The sequence below is a fragment of the Silurus meridionalis genome, chromosome 10 (genome assembly GCF_014805685.1).
Source record: "Silurus meridionalis isolate SWU-2019-XX chromosome 10, ASM1480568v1, whole genome shotgun sequence".
Classification (NCBI taxonomy): domain Eukaryota; kingdom Metazoa; phylum Chordata; class Actinopteri; order Siluriformes; family Siluridae; genus Silurus; species Silurus meridionalis.
Window position 1 is genome coordinate 3,410,832 of NC_060893.1, and position 16,448 is coordinate 3,427,279.

The 16,448-nt window shown below is 39.7% G+C and overlaps 1 protein-coding gene across 1 annotated transcript in view; it reads right to left on the reverse strand.

Moving 5' to 3' along the window:
* Positions 1-1,867: 1,867 nt before the first annotated feature.
* The window catches only part of dennd5b (DENN/MADD domain containing 5B), a 44,536-nt gene continuing 29,955 nt past the window's right edge, over positions 1,868-16,448 (reverse strand). The window contains 14 exon segments of the mRNA XM_046859171.1: positions 1,868-4,240; positions 4,328-4,502; positions 5,132-5,258; positions 5,338-5,420; positions 5,497-5,684; positions 9,013-9,131; positions 9,545-9,586; positions 10,413-10,558; positions 11,422-11,543; positions 12,765-12,893; positions 13,079-13,160; positions 15,042-15,120; positions 15,244-15,396; positions 15,545-15,676. Coding sequence (XP_046715127.1) covers positions 4,057-4,240; positions 4,328-4,502; positions 5,132-5,258; positions 5,338-5,420; positions 5,497-5,684; positions 9,013-9,131; positions 9,545-9,586; positions 10,413-10,558; positions 11,422-11,543; positions 12,765-12,893; positions 13,079-13,160; positions 15,042-15,120; positions 15,244-15,396; positions 15,545-15,676 — 1,761 coding nt within the window. The 3' untranslated portion in view covers positions 1,868-4,056.

Below are 16,448 nucleotides of genomic sequence, written 5' to 3' on the forward strand. Positions count from 1 at the left end.
AGTAATAGGATATTTTATTGCAGTTGCAATATCACCATATCAAGAACTTCTTATCTGAAGATCAAATCCCAGCACCACTAAGCTTCTGTTCTTGAGCCCCTGAGCAGGGCACTTAACCCTCAACATGCAACAGATATATAATGTTGGTGTGTTTCACATATTCGTATTTAAACAGGAGTGGACATTCAATAAAATTCAGTTTTGTTTGTAGAATTATTTAAACAATGGACATTGTCGCAAAGCAGCTTTACAGAGATAAAGTGTTTATAAAAATGTGGAAAAGAATGTATACATTTAGTGCCTATAAGTTTGTTCCTTATAATTGTAAGTTTGTACATAATGAGTGAGCCAATGGTGACTGTGGTGAAGGAAAAACTCCCTGAGACTTCATGAAGAAGAAACCTTGAGAGGAACTCCAGACTCCAAACGGAACTCATCCTCAACACCGAATGTCCGTTCATTACAGTTTCATCATTGTTGAGGTGTTCAGTGATGGGTGCTGTTCATGCAACCTGTGGTCCTGAAGCACTGGTATATTGTTATTGATATTAATTACAATCCAAATCCATGCTTAAGTTCTTGCTCAATTTGCTCAGGAACCTCACTGATCTTTAGGAAGTTGAGACCATCCCCAGCTGTAGAGTGAAAAAGACAGGATCACTGGTACCTCAGGAACATACACTGCTCTGTGCATTAGTACTTTGTTGCTATACACACACTATTTTGGTGTATTTATATTTGAAATTATTATTATTGAAATGGAATATGTTTAATTACATTTCAATAAACACATAGAAATGCTACACAACTGTAGTTAGCACTACAGCCATTCTGTACATTTGCATTAGATAAGGCATGGGCGGTCAAAGCCTTCTCCACTGGCCCAAACAATATCAGAAGCACTGACCTACATTTACAACCTACATTTAAATATTTGTTCCATGAAATTGTATTAATTTATTCCCAACAGTTTATTCTCTTCATTTTGTAGTGTTTCTCTTGGCTGCACTGCTTCCAGTACGTGTATGTTAGATTTTTTGTCCAATCAGATTCCAGCCTCTATGTGCTGCCATGTCAATCTTATCTGCCCAGGGCCTTTACCATCAGCACTGCTGGCCTTTTTACCTCAGTCTCTAAGGTAAGAGCGGCCCACCACTGAGGCACTGTGCTGTGGAAGGTGAGGAATTGCCCCCCAGACCCTACCTCAGTAAAATGTTTTAGTATGCAGGAGTAAACAAAATATAATTACATGCAGATTAGTTATGCTAATTTGCAAGATTTTGCATTAATTGACTGGTTTCTTCACTTCTCTATGCTAATTGACGGTAAGTCTAGCATCAATTCCAGTAGCTAAGATTTCCTGCTAATCAGTAAGTTTTAAACTTTATTTATACAAACACCACTATTCTAAAAATGCAATTATTAGAGCTAATGTGCACATTGCATCTGAAGAATTGCTCTGAAGCATTGGGTTAAAGACAACATGTGCATATGGTTATTTCATAAAAAGGTACTAGCCTAGACTAGTCCGGTCTCCATTTACTTTTATTATAAGCTCCACTCTTCTGGAAAGAGGTTCTACTACATTTTGTAAAGTACTGATGTAAGTGGGGTAGAGAGGCCTGGGGTGCAGTCAGCATTCACATTTAATAGGGTTGGAGCTCTATAGCAGGAGATTTTCCAACCTTTGGAAAGCAGATCTTAATGGAGCTGGCTTTGTGCACAGGTGCATTGTCATGCTGGAACAGGTTTGGATTTCATGCTACCGCATCCGAAGACAATCGTGGAGTAACCGAATATGGCAAAAAACGTGTCCTAATACTTTTGTCTATATAGTGTTAAAAAATAGTGAGTTCAGAGACGTTAGGATCGTAAACACAGTGATTTTAATGAAAGGTTCCAGAAACAGTATGAATACAGCAGTAACTTCTGACAGATGGGAAAATTAAGTTGCTTCTGTAGATCCAATGAGAAGCATTCACTCTGCAGCAATCAGAAAAAAAGCTCAAAAAAATCACTCAAAAAAAAAAAAAAAAAAGAAAGTGGTCAAGTTCCTGGTCAAAATCAGGACCTAAATTTCAACAAAATTTTCCTAAAATTCCCAGCTTGAGCATGCAGAAGCATTAAGGCCAAGAGGGAATGGATCCAGTGTTATCGCGTGTTTGCGAGCTCCTTTAATGCCTTTTTTTTTTTTTTTTGAACGGAAAACAAAGCGGATTTTACACAGGTAAATATTTACCGATATCACACACAGTCAGAACCAACCAACAATGAGTCGGCAAACACGCGACGTCAGGAAGAGACGTCTCAGTTAAACGAATCGCTTGTACATCCGGCGCTATACACAATTCAACCAGTGTCGCAAAAAAAGCTTCGTTTAAAAAATAAATAAATATACAGAAGTGATCCTGAACGTTAAAAAAAAAAGAAACTATACATCACACATGCTCCTTCCGGCAGATGCACACCATAACAGATTCGAACACTGTATAATGCGAGCTCACTTCCCTGCAGCAAATATCAGTCCGTACATGTCATTAAGCTCTTTCTGTAATACAGATATTACAGTACTGTACAAAGGCTGGGAAAAGTGTGGAGTCTTTTACGGTTTTTCAGCCACATGAACGTTCCTTTAGTTTCTATGCAACAAATGTGAGATGTTTGTCTCTACCAGAAGAACTTGAGTAAGACAGAGAACAGGAGAGAAGATGTGATCAGACTGCCTCACCCCCACAATCCAACATGGAGGTGAAAGCCTCTGGGTTTGAGGTTGTTTTGGATTGGGAAGGCTCCAGGAAGTAAAAAAGAATCCTGAACCAACACGGCTCCCATTCCATACAATTCAGTCTGGACTGCGGTTAATTGGAACCGACTTCAACGTACAACAAGACGATGAGTCTGTAAGCTCTAAAAGCGTCATTTAGAGAGCAGACAGTCGTCTGGAGTGATATCTAAATCCTATTGAACTGCTTTGGGATGAACAAGAAATCTCCAACTAGTGAAGAACATCTTCACTAGTTGGAGATTGCTTTGGGATAAACAAGAAATCTCCAACTAGTGAAGAACATCTTCGAGGCACGGCGAAGTGTTTCGGCTGAACGTTTGGAGAATGCTGAGTGTGTGTAAAGCTGTTTTTATAATAAAAATAAAGTGTCGCGAAGTAAATGTTTGGTGCATAGAAAGAAATCGAACGTGCATGTGTGTCTCACAAACCCATAAAACACTCCTTAGGAAATGAGCTCCAATGAGCAATTGCAGCAGGTCAATTCGATAAATTACAGGGGCTTTCAAATAAGCTCAAAATGTGGGAAAAAAAAAAAACCCTTAAAGAAAAAAAGCTGGTAATTTCAGTGGTTACATTTTTCGTCCAGAAGAAAAATATCATATTATTGCTTTTTCTTCTTCCAGTGTTTCTTTTTTTTTTGTTGATAAATATACGTTTTCTTTCGTCCAACACACAACTCAAGTTAATACTGACCGGCAAAATAAATCACATGCTCCAATTCTCGTCACATGACACTGGAATGTCAGTCACTAATGCAGGTTCATCTAAAAAAAAAAACAAAAAAAAAAGCTGATCCAATCTGTTCACTTTCTTCACTAACTATCCACCTGCCGGAAATCTTCTCACCCGAATAATATAAGATACAGAATCAATCATTTGGTCATTGACTGCACCTGTTAACACGTGTGATTTGGTTCTGATGCTGGTTAATACGAAACTTCTGTAATACTATACAACATATACCTTTTCTACAGGCTCGCATGAAAGGTGTGTTGAAATGCCGTCAGACGTACGGGCGCGGGAAACTGTCCGACCGCAAGCAGGATTCAGAAACCGGGTCAAGGTTCTTCTTTAAAATGCAGCAACTCTCCAAAAAATCTTTCAAAAAAATCTTTTCCATCCTCCCTCGGTGATGTCAGGAGCAGCTGTGTCAGTCTGGAGCAGGTTCGTGTCCCGAACTCCTTAAAAGCAGCAGAGGCAGCAGAGGCAGAAAGATCAGAAGTGGTGGATGAAGCTAGAGATGGAGACATGTTTTGAACTTTTCTTTGAGGCTATAGCTCCACCCCTTTGGTGAGGGAGGTCTCTAGAGTTATGCGGAAGTCGTGCAGAGACTTGAGGACGCTGATGAGAAAGTTGGCGGCGAGGTTGTCGCGCAGCAGCGCCGTCTCCTCGTACATACGCAAGACAATGGGACAGTCGAGCAGCAGGGGGAGCCAGTGAGGCAGCAGGCGATCTCTGAAACAAAACATAGTGTGTAAAGTGAAAACTGGGAGCTCTGCGTGCCTGTGTGTGTGTTAAAACATGCCCATGTATCGTCCCTACCTTGCCCCTAGGCAGACCAGAAGCTGAAATTTGCCATCTTTGCCCAAGTTGCGTGACGTGTTGTTGATAGCATTGGCGTAGCGACAGAGTGAGTTGCGGCTCGACCCGATGGGTTCGGCTAACCGCTGCAGTTCTCCCATCTGATCAGAACTCTCCATATACACCACGGTCTTCTCTGTATAATACACAAATCGCACATACACAAGTCCATAACTATCCGGACATGACACGTTTTCATATTTATATAAAAAAATTTTTTTTATACAATTAAGCAGGTGAGGGTTAAGGGCTTTGCTAAGAGAAACAGCAGTGGCAGCTTGGTAGTGCTGGGATTTAAACTCAACCTTTCAATCCAGCAGTCAAACATCTTGACCACCGAGTTCCATTTTTCCCTTTATTTTTGCCTTCTTGAACCACCAAAATGAGCCTGGCAAAACATCTCAAGATGAAGAAAATAAAATGTCCAGGATTTCCAGACTTGGACTTTCTGATATAAGTTCGTATTAAAAAGTTTCACAACTAGATTTGAACCACGCCAACAGATGGCAGCACAGGGCTGCACGCACAGTCACAGAAAGCGCTGACCTCCATAAGTCAGTGTGCCAAAAGACATGGGGAGCCGTGTAACTGGTGCTAATATGACTACGTGCTCACCCACCCTACTAGCCTGAGGAATTTCTCCCTCTTCCCGAAGATGAAGCTCAAAGATCTGCATTTTGACACCATTTCAAAGATGCAGTGCAAATAACAGAATGACAGACAAAAAAAAATACTTAAATAGGATAAATTCACAGGTGAGCTCACCTATAAAGTCCCAGAGAAAGACGCTTTTCTGGAAGAGACGAGCCGTACGGAAGCCGTGGTAGAAGAACTGCTCTATTGCCCCCACCAGACCTCCGTCTCCACACAGCAGCACGGTCAGACTTCCTCTCTAAACACGAGGGAGAGAAAAAAATAATAAGTCCTAGTCAATTATAACCATCAAAAATAAGTCATGTGTACACACATACCTCCTTCTCTGGTTTGTGGAAATGCTTGACAATGTTGTTGACGGCTTCACTGATGGCTTCCTGAATCTGATCTGCTGTTGGTTCTAAAACGAGGCAAAACAATCGCAGGTTACGGGAAATCACAACAAGTTAACAAGCTAAATTTTGACGGACACTTACTGCTGCCTCGGCCGGTGATGGAACTAATACTGATTCGGCGGATTTGCGTGGGCGAGCGCTGAGGGGGCGGAGTCTTGGACCCTCGGCCCCCCTCCTCCTCGTTGCACGGAGACACCAATTCGCCTATTAGAATTCGCTCGAGACTGCCGTCATCTACACCTTTCCCCAGCCAACGCCCGCACGGGAATCTGGGAATGACATCAGGATCTGAATCATGTATTTATGTCAAACGGGCGAACGGACGTAAAGATACTATACGGTACACGTATTCGCACCAACCCATCTCGGTACAGAGCTTTTGGTACGGTGCATGGGTACCTTTTCCGCGCGGAACATAGTTACAATCAGAGTTCGCTCACAAACGTTTACAGTGGCGGACTGCAAGTTTCTTTAGTCTCCGCCTTGTCCTTTGAGCTCAGGGTCACTGGTTTTTTTTTTAAATAACTATTAAACTGGAAAACATACACAACAATGCCAGGGGTATCAAAAAGAAACTAAAGTTAGCACAGTGTCAATGTGGCTACTCACTCCGTACCAGAAATACGATTTGTTTTGAACATGCACAAAAACTCGGGCGCTTCCTGTGTTTTTACGACAATCTAGCGACATGGATTCGTTAGCGTTTATTGTGGAGCTTGAAGAAAATCCTGACATAATTGGGGGTGTGAACGAAAGAAGGATGAAAGGAAAGAAGATACGCTGAAATAAGTAGAACAGTTAATAAGTAGATCATATCTTAAGAAAATTACATTTTAAACATACACAGTTATACACTTCTGTATTACCAAATTGCAGAGATGCCAAAAGTACACACATCCTTCACTTAAGTAGAAGTACAGATACTCATGGTTTCAAATACTCGGGTAAAAGTACTGAATATACTTTTTTACTGAAGTAAAAGTAAAGAAGTTTGGGCTCTGACATGTACTTAAGTAAGTAGCAGTTATTATTACCACCTGTTTTAGTGTCACACTGGTACCTGAACCTCACATCATATTAATATTAGGGCTGTCAATTGATTTAAATATAAATTTCCATTAAATCGCACATTTTGATCTGCACTAAATGTACCTTAAATTAATACTTTTCAAGTTTTTAATACTCTAATCAACATGGCCAGGGACAAATATTGCTTTATGCAAATGTATGTTTATTATTAGTAAAACCAAACTTAACATGGAGCATGAAAACAAAATATTCTTGTAAATGTTTTTAAGTAATTATGGTGTTTTAAATCACGTAGACATTTCAAGCTTTCTATACATATACAGTGGTACCCCTCTTATCGACCCTAATCCGTTCCTTAAAACTGGTCGAAATGCGAAAAGGTCAAAGAGCGAATGTAATTATCCTATAAGAAATAATGAAAAACCAATTAATCCGTTCCCGACCTATAATACAGGTACATCAATAATACTGTATATAATTGTTATGCAGCATAATGAGCGGAGGCAAAGCCGGAGCACAGTTCACTTTGGTTTAACGAAAACACGGAGAGTTTAACAAAAACACACACACACACACACACACACACACACACACACACACACACACACACACACACACACACACACACACACACACACACACACACACACACACACACACACACACACACGGCAGTCCATAAAATCCTGACAAACAAAAGAGAGATATACGTGGTACGCCCTGGAGGGGAGAGGTCCACGGGCGAACGCACGGGAGGAAAAAGGTAATCCGTGGTGTGCTTTGGAAAGAAAGCGCAGCCGTGGAGAGCGCGTGGAGTCCGGAAAGGAAGAAACGCATAGGAATATGTGTGACAGGGAAAACACAGACAAACATGCACCAAACACCTTCACATACCAACAATAACCGAGTGTGGATGAATGAGGGGTTTATATAGGAGCTGGGGATGAGTGAATAATGAGGCCCAGGTGTGCATTGTTGAAGCTGGGGGCTTCAGGAAAGGGGAGGTTTTGACTGCCCCCGAAGAGGGCATGGCAGGTGGATTTTTGACAATAATACATTAAAAAGTATAAATTAAAAATAATCCAAAAGTAACAAAAAAAAATGCTCCACGTGGGTCGGGGTAAAAAAAAAAAAAAGGTCGATAAGCGGGCATTTGGTCGTTCAGCAGGCGCAAATTTCGCTAAGCGAAAAGGTCGATGTCCGAGACGGTCGATAAGCGGGGTACCACTGTACTTATGTCTGTGAGGCAACATTCACTGAGATTCATGCTGTTTTATTTGTGTGTCTGTGAAGAGAGTTGACAGACGACAGAGAGCCCCCCCGGTGTTTTCTTTATTTTACAAAAGCACAGCGTTTTGTTGTTAGTATGTGTGTGTACAAATAAAAGTAGGCCCTTTACAGATTCGAATGATGTATTGCTCTTAACTGTATGATCATAAAAAAATTATGAGAAAAAAAATGCCACAAAACGCACGGGGGCGTTTGTAGACCCCCAGAGGGCAAATTGTGCGTATCACTGAGTTGATTTCAGTGCTGATTTGAAACTTGGTGCATCAATAAAACAAATATTTAAAAAATATTTATTTATTTATTTTTTATATCTGAGTGAAGAAAAGAATACATATGTTGTGTAAAAGGTTTAAATTTCGCCTCTTTTTATATTTACTTTATATTTTTTATAAAAATAGTCAAACAGAAATGTCTGCATTCATCACACGTTAATGAAATTAGTGCCGTTAAAATTTTTTTGCGTTAACGTGTCAATTTTGACAGCTCTAATCAATCTATTAATACAAAATTTGTTATGTTTGTTATGTAATCAATGTATTCAGGCTGAACATCCTCTATATAGAACACAAGCAGAGAAAAGATGATGATGATCATGTGATCAGGAAAGTCTCTGTTCTCAGTCATGTTTACATCACTGACTCCCTCTGTCTCATCCACATTAACCCCAGAATTTTTACTGCTTTGCTCGTTAATCGTCATCAAATAGATTAACACTGAAGTAACGAGTGTGGATTGAAAATGTAAGAAGTAGAAAGTACAGATATTTGTGAATGATTGAAAAGTAAAAAATTGTCCGTAAAAATAAACAGTGAAGTAAAATACTGATTCCAGAAAAATCTACTTAAGTACAGAAACAAAGTATTTGCACTTCATTACTTCCCTCCTCTGCCCAATTGGGGTCTAATAAATATGTAAACCATTTAATCAAATTTTTCTATTTATTTCATTTTATTTTTTTGAAAATATAATATAATTTATATTAATATAATAATTAATATAATTGTATTTAATCAATATAATAAGTGTATTGCATTAATTCAATTTATTATATTTTATTATTTAAATTATATAATTTTTAAACAAGCATATTCAAAATTATAAAAAATGTAAACTGTTGATGTTCACAAATGTTAATAAAAAAACAACAAGCAATTTTAAGTATTGCATTTCTTCCCCGTAACTGTACCGAAATTGACCCGAACTGTGACTTAAAAACCGAGCTACGTGCCGAAGCATGAATTTTGTGTAGCGTTACCCCTTAAAGACACTGATACTTACTTATAAGTGTGTCCCGTTATCTCGTTGCGAACCATCACGCAGTCCACCAGCCACTTGGCCAGAAGTCCAGCGTTATCGTGGCCCAATTGCACAGTGGTCAGCTTCCCCAGGTTCTGACGCTGCAACAATAAACCACAAACGTCTTCAGATGAACAGATTGGGAAAATCAGTCTATTTTATAAGGAGCACGACACCAGCTAAACCCCAGGAACATCATGCAGCACTCGGAAACTACCCAGCTAATGCACGAAACCTCGCAGTGCTCCAGCAAAAACACTACGCTGGACTTTAATGTCATTTTCATGTACATTCAAACCTTCTAGAATGAAACGAATGGAAGCAGCAGAAACGCCCGGAGAACGGCGTTAAAGCTTATCAAGTTTTCTCAAAAACAAAAAAGAAGCAGCTGCATGAAAATGACAAATGTTGAGCCACTGAAGGAGTGAGGAAAGAAGAGAGAGAAAAAGAGAAAGAGAGGGATGGATGAAGTGAGTAAAAGAGAGAGAGTGGTATGGTAAGATGTTCTCCTGACCTTGAAGGGGATGGAGAGGTGCGTGTGAGCCCTAAAGGCAGACTGGAGAAAGAAACATGATAAGGTTAGGATACACATGACTCAGAAAAAGGGAGTGAGAGCGAGTGGCGCTCCGGAGACTTCTGTGATCGAGCGTGTGATCGAACGCTCTCGTCTCAATCCTCACACTCCCTTACAAGATGTTAACGAGGTCACACAGGTCATTCGTGTAGTCCTTTTGGGCCTGAGACACACGGAGACGATGCTGTGGCTGAAAACTGACCAGCAATGTAGGGCTAATAGTTGGACACCTGAGCAAAACATCATATTTCACATTTATTCTCCATTTACTCTTATATTAAGCTCCACCTTTCTGGGAAGATTTTCCACTAGATTTTATGGAGATTTGTGTTCCTTTCAGTTACAAGGGTGTAAGTAAATTTAAAAATTGATTCATGCAGGAGATCTTCCACATTTTCCAACCCAAGTAAAGCAGATCTTCATAGAGCTTCATTGTGCACAGGGGTATTGTCCTGCTGGAACAGATTTGGGTCTGAAAGTCCAACTAAAGGGAAAATTTCATGCTACAATATCCAAAGATGTCTGATACGATCATGTGTCCCCAAATTTGTTTGGGGAAGAACCACATAGTGCAAGTGTCCAAATACTTTTGCCCATATAGTGTAATGAAGTCATTTATTCAAGGATTCAGGATTTGATCAGATGAAAATTCAATTCCTCTTTGATTTTTTAAAATGTCAAACCAAACCTGCTAAAGGATAACGCAGGAAAAAAAAACACATTCCCGATTGAGGACAGTCATTTTTCAGAACTATTATTAGCACCGAGCATCACGTTGCCGTTAGCCGGTTCTTGTCGGGACACTCACGTCAAACGTCATCTCTAGAACGTTCTTCGGGATCTGCATGACGCCTGAGTCGCCGAGTTCCCCAGAGACGCACACCCAGGGGTTGGATGTGGTCATGGCGTTGCTCAGCTTCTTGATGGGGATGATGACGGCGCGGTACGGAATCACTAAAGAGAAAATCAGAATCAGGTTTACTGGCCAAGTAAGTTGACACACACAAGGAATTTCTTTCCAGCTGTTAGTGACTTTCAAAAGTACAGCTATAAATAACACAATATATTTAGCTTGGACTATAAGACAGACTATACGAGACAATACAGACAATGTGAGACAATATAGACAGTACAAGTATTAAAGAATAAATAGTGAACGACTGATGCAGGGGGTTTGACCTAAAAAATAAATAAAATAAATAAAATAAAAAATTGGTAGAATCATTGTACTGAAAAATGAATTTGAAGAAAAATAAAAAAAATTAATAAGTAAGAAGGTGAAGAAAAATCATACAAGCATGATTTTCAAGGAAAATCTGACATTTGTCATTTGTAACGTCTATTGGGGAAACCTGGGCATTTTCTGGGCAGAATCTATTGATGTAAAATACAATGAATTTCATTTAGAGGGAGAAAAAAATTAATCCCTGGAGATTATTTGTATGCCGTTTCTATGGAGATGCAATTTGACGATTGCATGTAAATCCGTGATGTATTAAATGTTCTAGAACCCTGTGCTAGATGTTGCTGATTGGTTGATTCTCATGTGACATTGTGTAGATGGTTTCCTTATAAGTGTGTGATGCAGGAGGCTCCTGACCTTGACCACAGTGGACACACACACACACACACACACACACACACACACACACACACACACACACACACACACACACACACACACACCTTGAAATTCACAACCTGACCCGGAAAACCCAGGAACCTGCAGGACCTTATTGTAGCTAAAACATCTGGCCAGATTTGGGGTGTTTTAGCACATGTGTGGTGCGTTATCGTGTAGTGCGGTGTGAACGCACTGATTGTGGTGAAGACGCTGGTGAAGCAGAAGTAGTCGACGGTGTTCAGACTCAGAAGGTGGAAAAGAAACTGCTCCTTCTCTTCTTCACACCGTAGGAAGGCATAGCGCTTATACAGCTTCCTGTGGACGAGATACACACTCATTTGACACGCGACAGAATTATTGGCACCCTGCACAAAATTGATAGTATGTGATGAAGTGGTTTTGATCTTTGTTCCAATGAGTAAAACTGGCATTAGATATACTTTAAAACAAAAAGAAATATGTATTTTTTTGACAAAAGTGCACAGCCAATGATACGATACAATAAAGATACATATAAAGGAGCTACTGACGCAGTGCGATCTGATTTCCATTCGATTCAACACTGTGATTTAATGCAAAACAGAAAATATATGATGCTCTGCAATCCAATATGGTGCAGAAAACTCGCTTTTATCTCTTTGGCTCAGACAGACAGCAAATCATCAATGTACTTAAGTGCTTTCTGACTTCTAATGCATGGCCCTTTCACAAACACGCCTTTGTAGTGCAAAAAAGAAAAGAAAATTTTTAAAAAAGGATGTTCTTTTCCTGTACTGTCTCCAGGAAGTTACAGCTCTACCTCTGCCATGTTAATCTGTATTCTATGTGACACGCCTCGGTCTCTGTAGTGTTGTAATACGTCATTCACGTAGCAGCAGTGGTGCTGAGAGAAACTGTTTAGCGAGAAGAAATCAATCTACATATCAAATATTAGTCACAAATTATTGGTCACTTTTTAAATAATAAAAAGTATAGCGCCTACACTAATAATCGTAAAAATGAATCGTTTTTTTTGTGATGCTAATATGATGCAAACAATGCATCGCAATACAAAAGACCAACCTGCACACTTTAAAACGTTAACTTCTACGCGGATGCAGCGATACAATTAGGTGAATCTTACAATCACTTATACACTGATCAGATATAACATTATGACCCCCTGCCTAATATTGTGTTGGACCCCTTTTACTGCTAAAACAGTCCCAACCCGTCGACCATCAACAGCATGAACTTCTTGAGCAGTTTGAGCTACAGGAGCTCGTCTGTTGGATCAAACCACACGGACCAGCCTTCGCTCCTCACGTGCATCAAAGAGCCTCGGCCACCTACGACCCTGCCGCTGGTTCACCACTGTTACTTTCATGGGCCACTTTTGAAAGTTACTGACCACGGCAGACTGGGAACATCCCACAAGAGCGGCGATTTTAGAGATGCTCTGATCGATATCGATCTATCTATCTATCTATCTATCTGAGGGTGATCATTAGTTCTTGAGGGGACTGTATTTGGCTGTGTGTGTGTGTTTTATTTTACTTGGTTATAGCCTGATTAAAAAGCAACTCTCTGAGGTGTTGTGAGAGCAGCTTCTTCTCTAATGACAGACGAATCCAGGCTCGTGCTCTCCCTACATCAGTCTTGATCTCGCCCATGCTCTGGATGTGTCTGTCCGGGAGAGAGAGAAGAGATTTTACAGTCCATCTCCTTGATGGTGCACATGACCTTGTTTTGGTGAGTGTGATCTGCATTGTCTAATACACTTACATTAAGTTTGAGAAGAACACAATAAAGACTGTTTAAACGCAATAATAATGCTTAACTGGTGATCAGACTGGTGTGTGTTCGCTCACCTCATGTCCTGTACAACTGACACTCGCAGCACTGACAGCCCCATACAGGAGTCTGACCTCCGCTTCTCCTGACCATTAGACACTAAAGTAAATGAAACGCACATTGTGATTCATTAATTACCCAATTATGCTGGAAATCCCTCCGATGTGGCTGAATTAAAACAATTCAGCAAAGAGTGGGCCGAAATTCTTCAGCAGGGATGTGACGGACTCATTGCTGGTTTTTGTAAATGCTTGATTGCAGTTGTTGGCACGAAGGGTTGCACAACCAGTTATTAGGTTTAGACAGCTATTACTTTTTCCTCACAGGTTTGTACAGCTTTTTTTGATTAATAAAAAATCATCATACAAAAACTGCATTTTGTTTTTACTCAGGTTATCTTTGTGTAAAAATGTGCTTGAATCAGCGATATGACAATCTAGCACTATGGATTCTTTTGTCCAAGTTCAAGAATTTATCTTAAAAGGAGAAAATTCTGACAATTCCGCATTATTACGCAAATGGAGTCAAACAAGTGCAAAATATTTCATTTCTATTTTCCATTGATTTAATTTTATTTCATCAATTTAACTCATGGCAATTAAACTGATTAATACTTTTTTAAATATAAAAAAATATTTAATAAAATAACATTATTTATTCTATTTTATATTATATAATTTTATATAGAACTTAACCAAGCAGGCATTTAATTTCAAACTGTTTTAAAATGTAAACTGTTGATGTTCACAAATGTTAATAATGAAAAAATAATAATAATAAAAAGGCGTAAATAAGAAACAACAAGCAATTTCTTCCCCCAAACTGTACCGAAATTGAACAGAACAGTGATTTAAAGACTGAGTTACATACCAAACCATGAATTTTGTGTACTGTTACACCCCTATATATACACACACACACACACATATATATATGTACACACAAACACATTCACATTTCAGCAACCATTGTAGTATATCTTCTCAAGAGACAATACTACAGAAATTAAATTTGGATATATTATAGAGTAGTCAATGTGCAGCTTAAACAGATTTATTGTCCTCTAAAAATAACTCAACATACAGCCATTATTGTCAAAATAACTAGCAAAAAGACACAAAAGTGTCAACAATTTTATTTTGTTATCCAGCACTGCCTTAATCCTCCTGGGCATGGAATTCACCAAGCTACACAGGTTGTTGCTGGGAACCTCTTCCAATCCACCATAATGACAACACAGAGCTGCTGGATGTCAGACACATGGTGCTTCTACACCTTCCAGTCGAGGATGTCCCACAGGTGCTCAATAGGGTTCAGGTTTGGAGACATACTTGGCCACTTCATCACCTTCAGGTCCCTTAGCAAAGCAGTTGTCATCTTGGCATTGTGTTTGTGGACATTACTATGTTGGAAACTGCCATTCTTCCCAGTTTCTGAAGGGAGGGAATCATATTCTGCTCCAGAATGTCATAGTACATGTTGAAATCCATGTTTTCCTCAATGAACCGCAGCTCCCCAGTACCAGCAGCACTCATGCAGCCCCAACTGTCATAGAAAACCTCTATATGACCCTGGCCACTGTACTGTAACTTCGTTTCAGGGTGTTACCGATATTCTTATAGCATCATCCATCTTTGTGGAGAGCAACCATTCTAATTCTTAAATCCTTTGAGTTCTTTGCCATGAGGTCCCATGTTCAACATCCAGTGGTCAGTATGAGGGAATTGCACTCAAAGCACCAAATTTCAACTGCTCTAATACAAGATACAAAAATGTATATTGTCTTGTCAAGCAGACAAAAACATGAACATGATGAATAGAATGTGTGGCTTTGCATGGTTACACGATGTTATACTAAAACAGCTGCTGAAACGTGACTTTTGTGAGATACTGTATAAATACACACATGCACACACACACACACACACACACACACACACACACACACACACACACACATATATGTATGTATGTTTGTACCTGATGGCTCCACCTGCTGCTCCATCTTCTCCACTCTGTCCTGGTAATGCCTTAAATGGGACCATAATGCAGACTTTCCCTGCACACATACAGCAAACCTCAACCATAAAGATTACGCAATGAGACATTTTACTCTTTATGTCGCTGTCAATTATTTGTACAAAGCACATAACTGAAACTCCACCAGAGCGGCTCTACTCACCTGTTTGACCTGCAGGCCGTGGCTCCATATCCTCTCCAACAGGTCACACAGACTGGCAATAAGCGTGTTCTCCTCCAGACCGGTGATGTTCGCCTCGCCGTGGCCAAGTTCCACGGCCTCTCGACCCATCTTCTCCACCAGCATGCGCTTAGTCTGAACATGACAAACATGTTCACACAAAACACATCATAGGGTTAGGGTTAGGGTTAGCACAGGGTCACAGTATGTGTGTGTTTGTGTGTAAGAGAGAAAGGAAAACAGAGAGATACTGAATGATCAGTCTACATATATCTATACAAACCTTCATTTTGCATTCCTTCAATAAACCCTCCACAAACTTAGAGTTGGTCTGTGCAATGACCGCAGGAGAAAGGTCAGACAGCTTGGGTTGCCTCAGGTTTTTCCCAAGACTACGTGCCTCCTGCAAGTACTTCTACAAAAGACATATACATGTGTCAGTCTCCCTGATTCTTCTCAAGTGTGTGTGTAATGTAGAAAGCAATGTAGAATTGTAACCTGAATAAGACTTCCTGACAACAGCTAGTTTTACATTGTATGCTATTTAGCCTAGCATGCAAAATCACACTTCACAAAAGACAATACTTCTGTCTGTGTCATTAACTTTTAAATGCTTCTAAAGCCATGTCCACACTAATGGATCTTCGCTGAGCTCCTGGCTGGCTCACCAGGGAAATATGTTTTTGGCCTTCCGTCCACATTGTCAATGAAAATGTGCTTTTTAAAAATGCTCTCCAAAGTGCATAAATTTAGAAACTTTTAGAGTTTGGACTGTAAAACTGGAAGTGTTTTCAAAAACTATTATGGATTTTAATTATTTATTATGATTTTAATCATAATCAGATTAGTGTAGACATAGCCTAAGGGACCATAGTATAATGTCATAATCCATGGCTGGGTGTGAGGCCTTACAGCATTATAATGCTCTTCACTTCACTTCAGGTCGTTCTTTACCTCCACAGAATGCACTAACATTCTGTAATACCTCACACCTCCACCTGCATTATCACTGATTTATAGGTTGCTAAATGCAACTGACAAATCCCATCATCTGGATCATGATCATTTAGTGTCCGTTTTGAACAAAAAATGTATATAAAGATTTTCTGTAACTGATTTCCTGATTGCCAGCCATTTTCTCAAGAAGAACGATGCTGTAATCTGAAAAATTATATTTGAGATGTTTG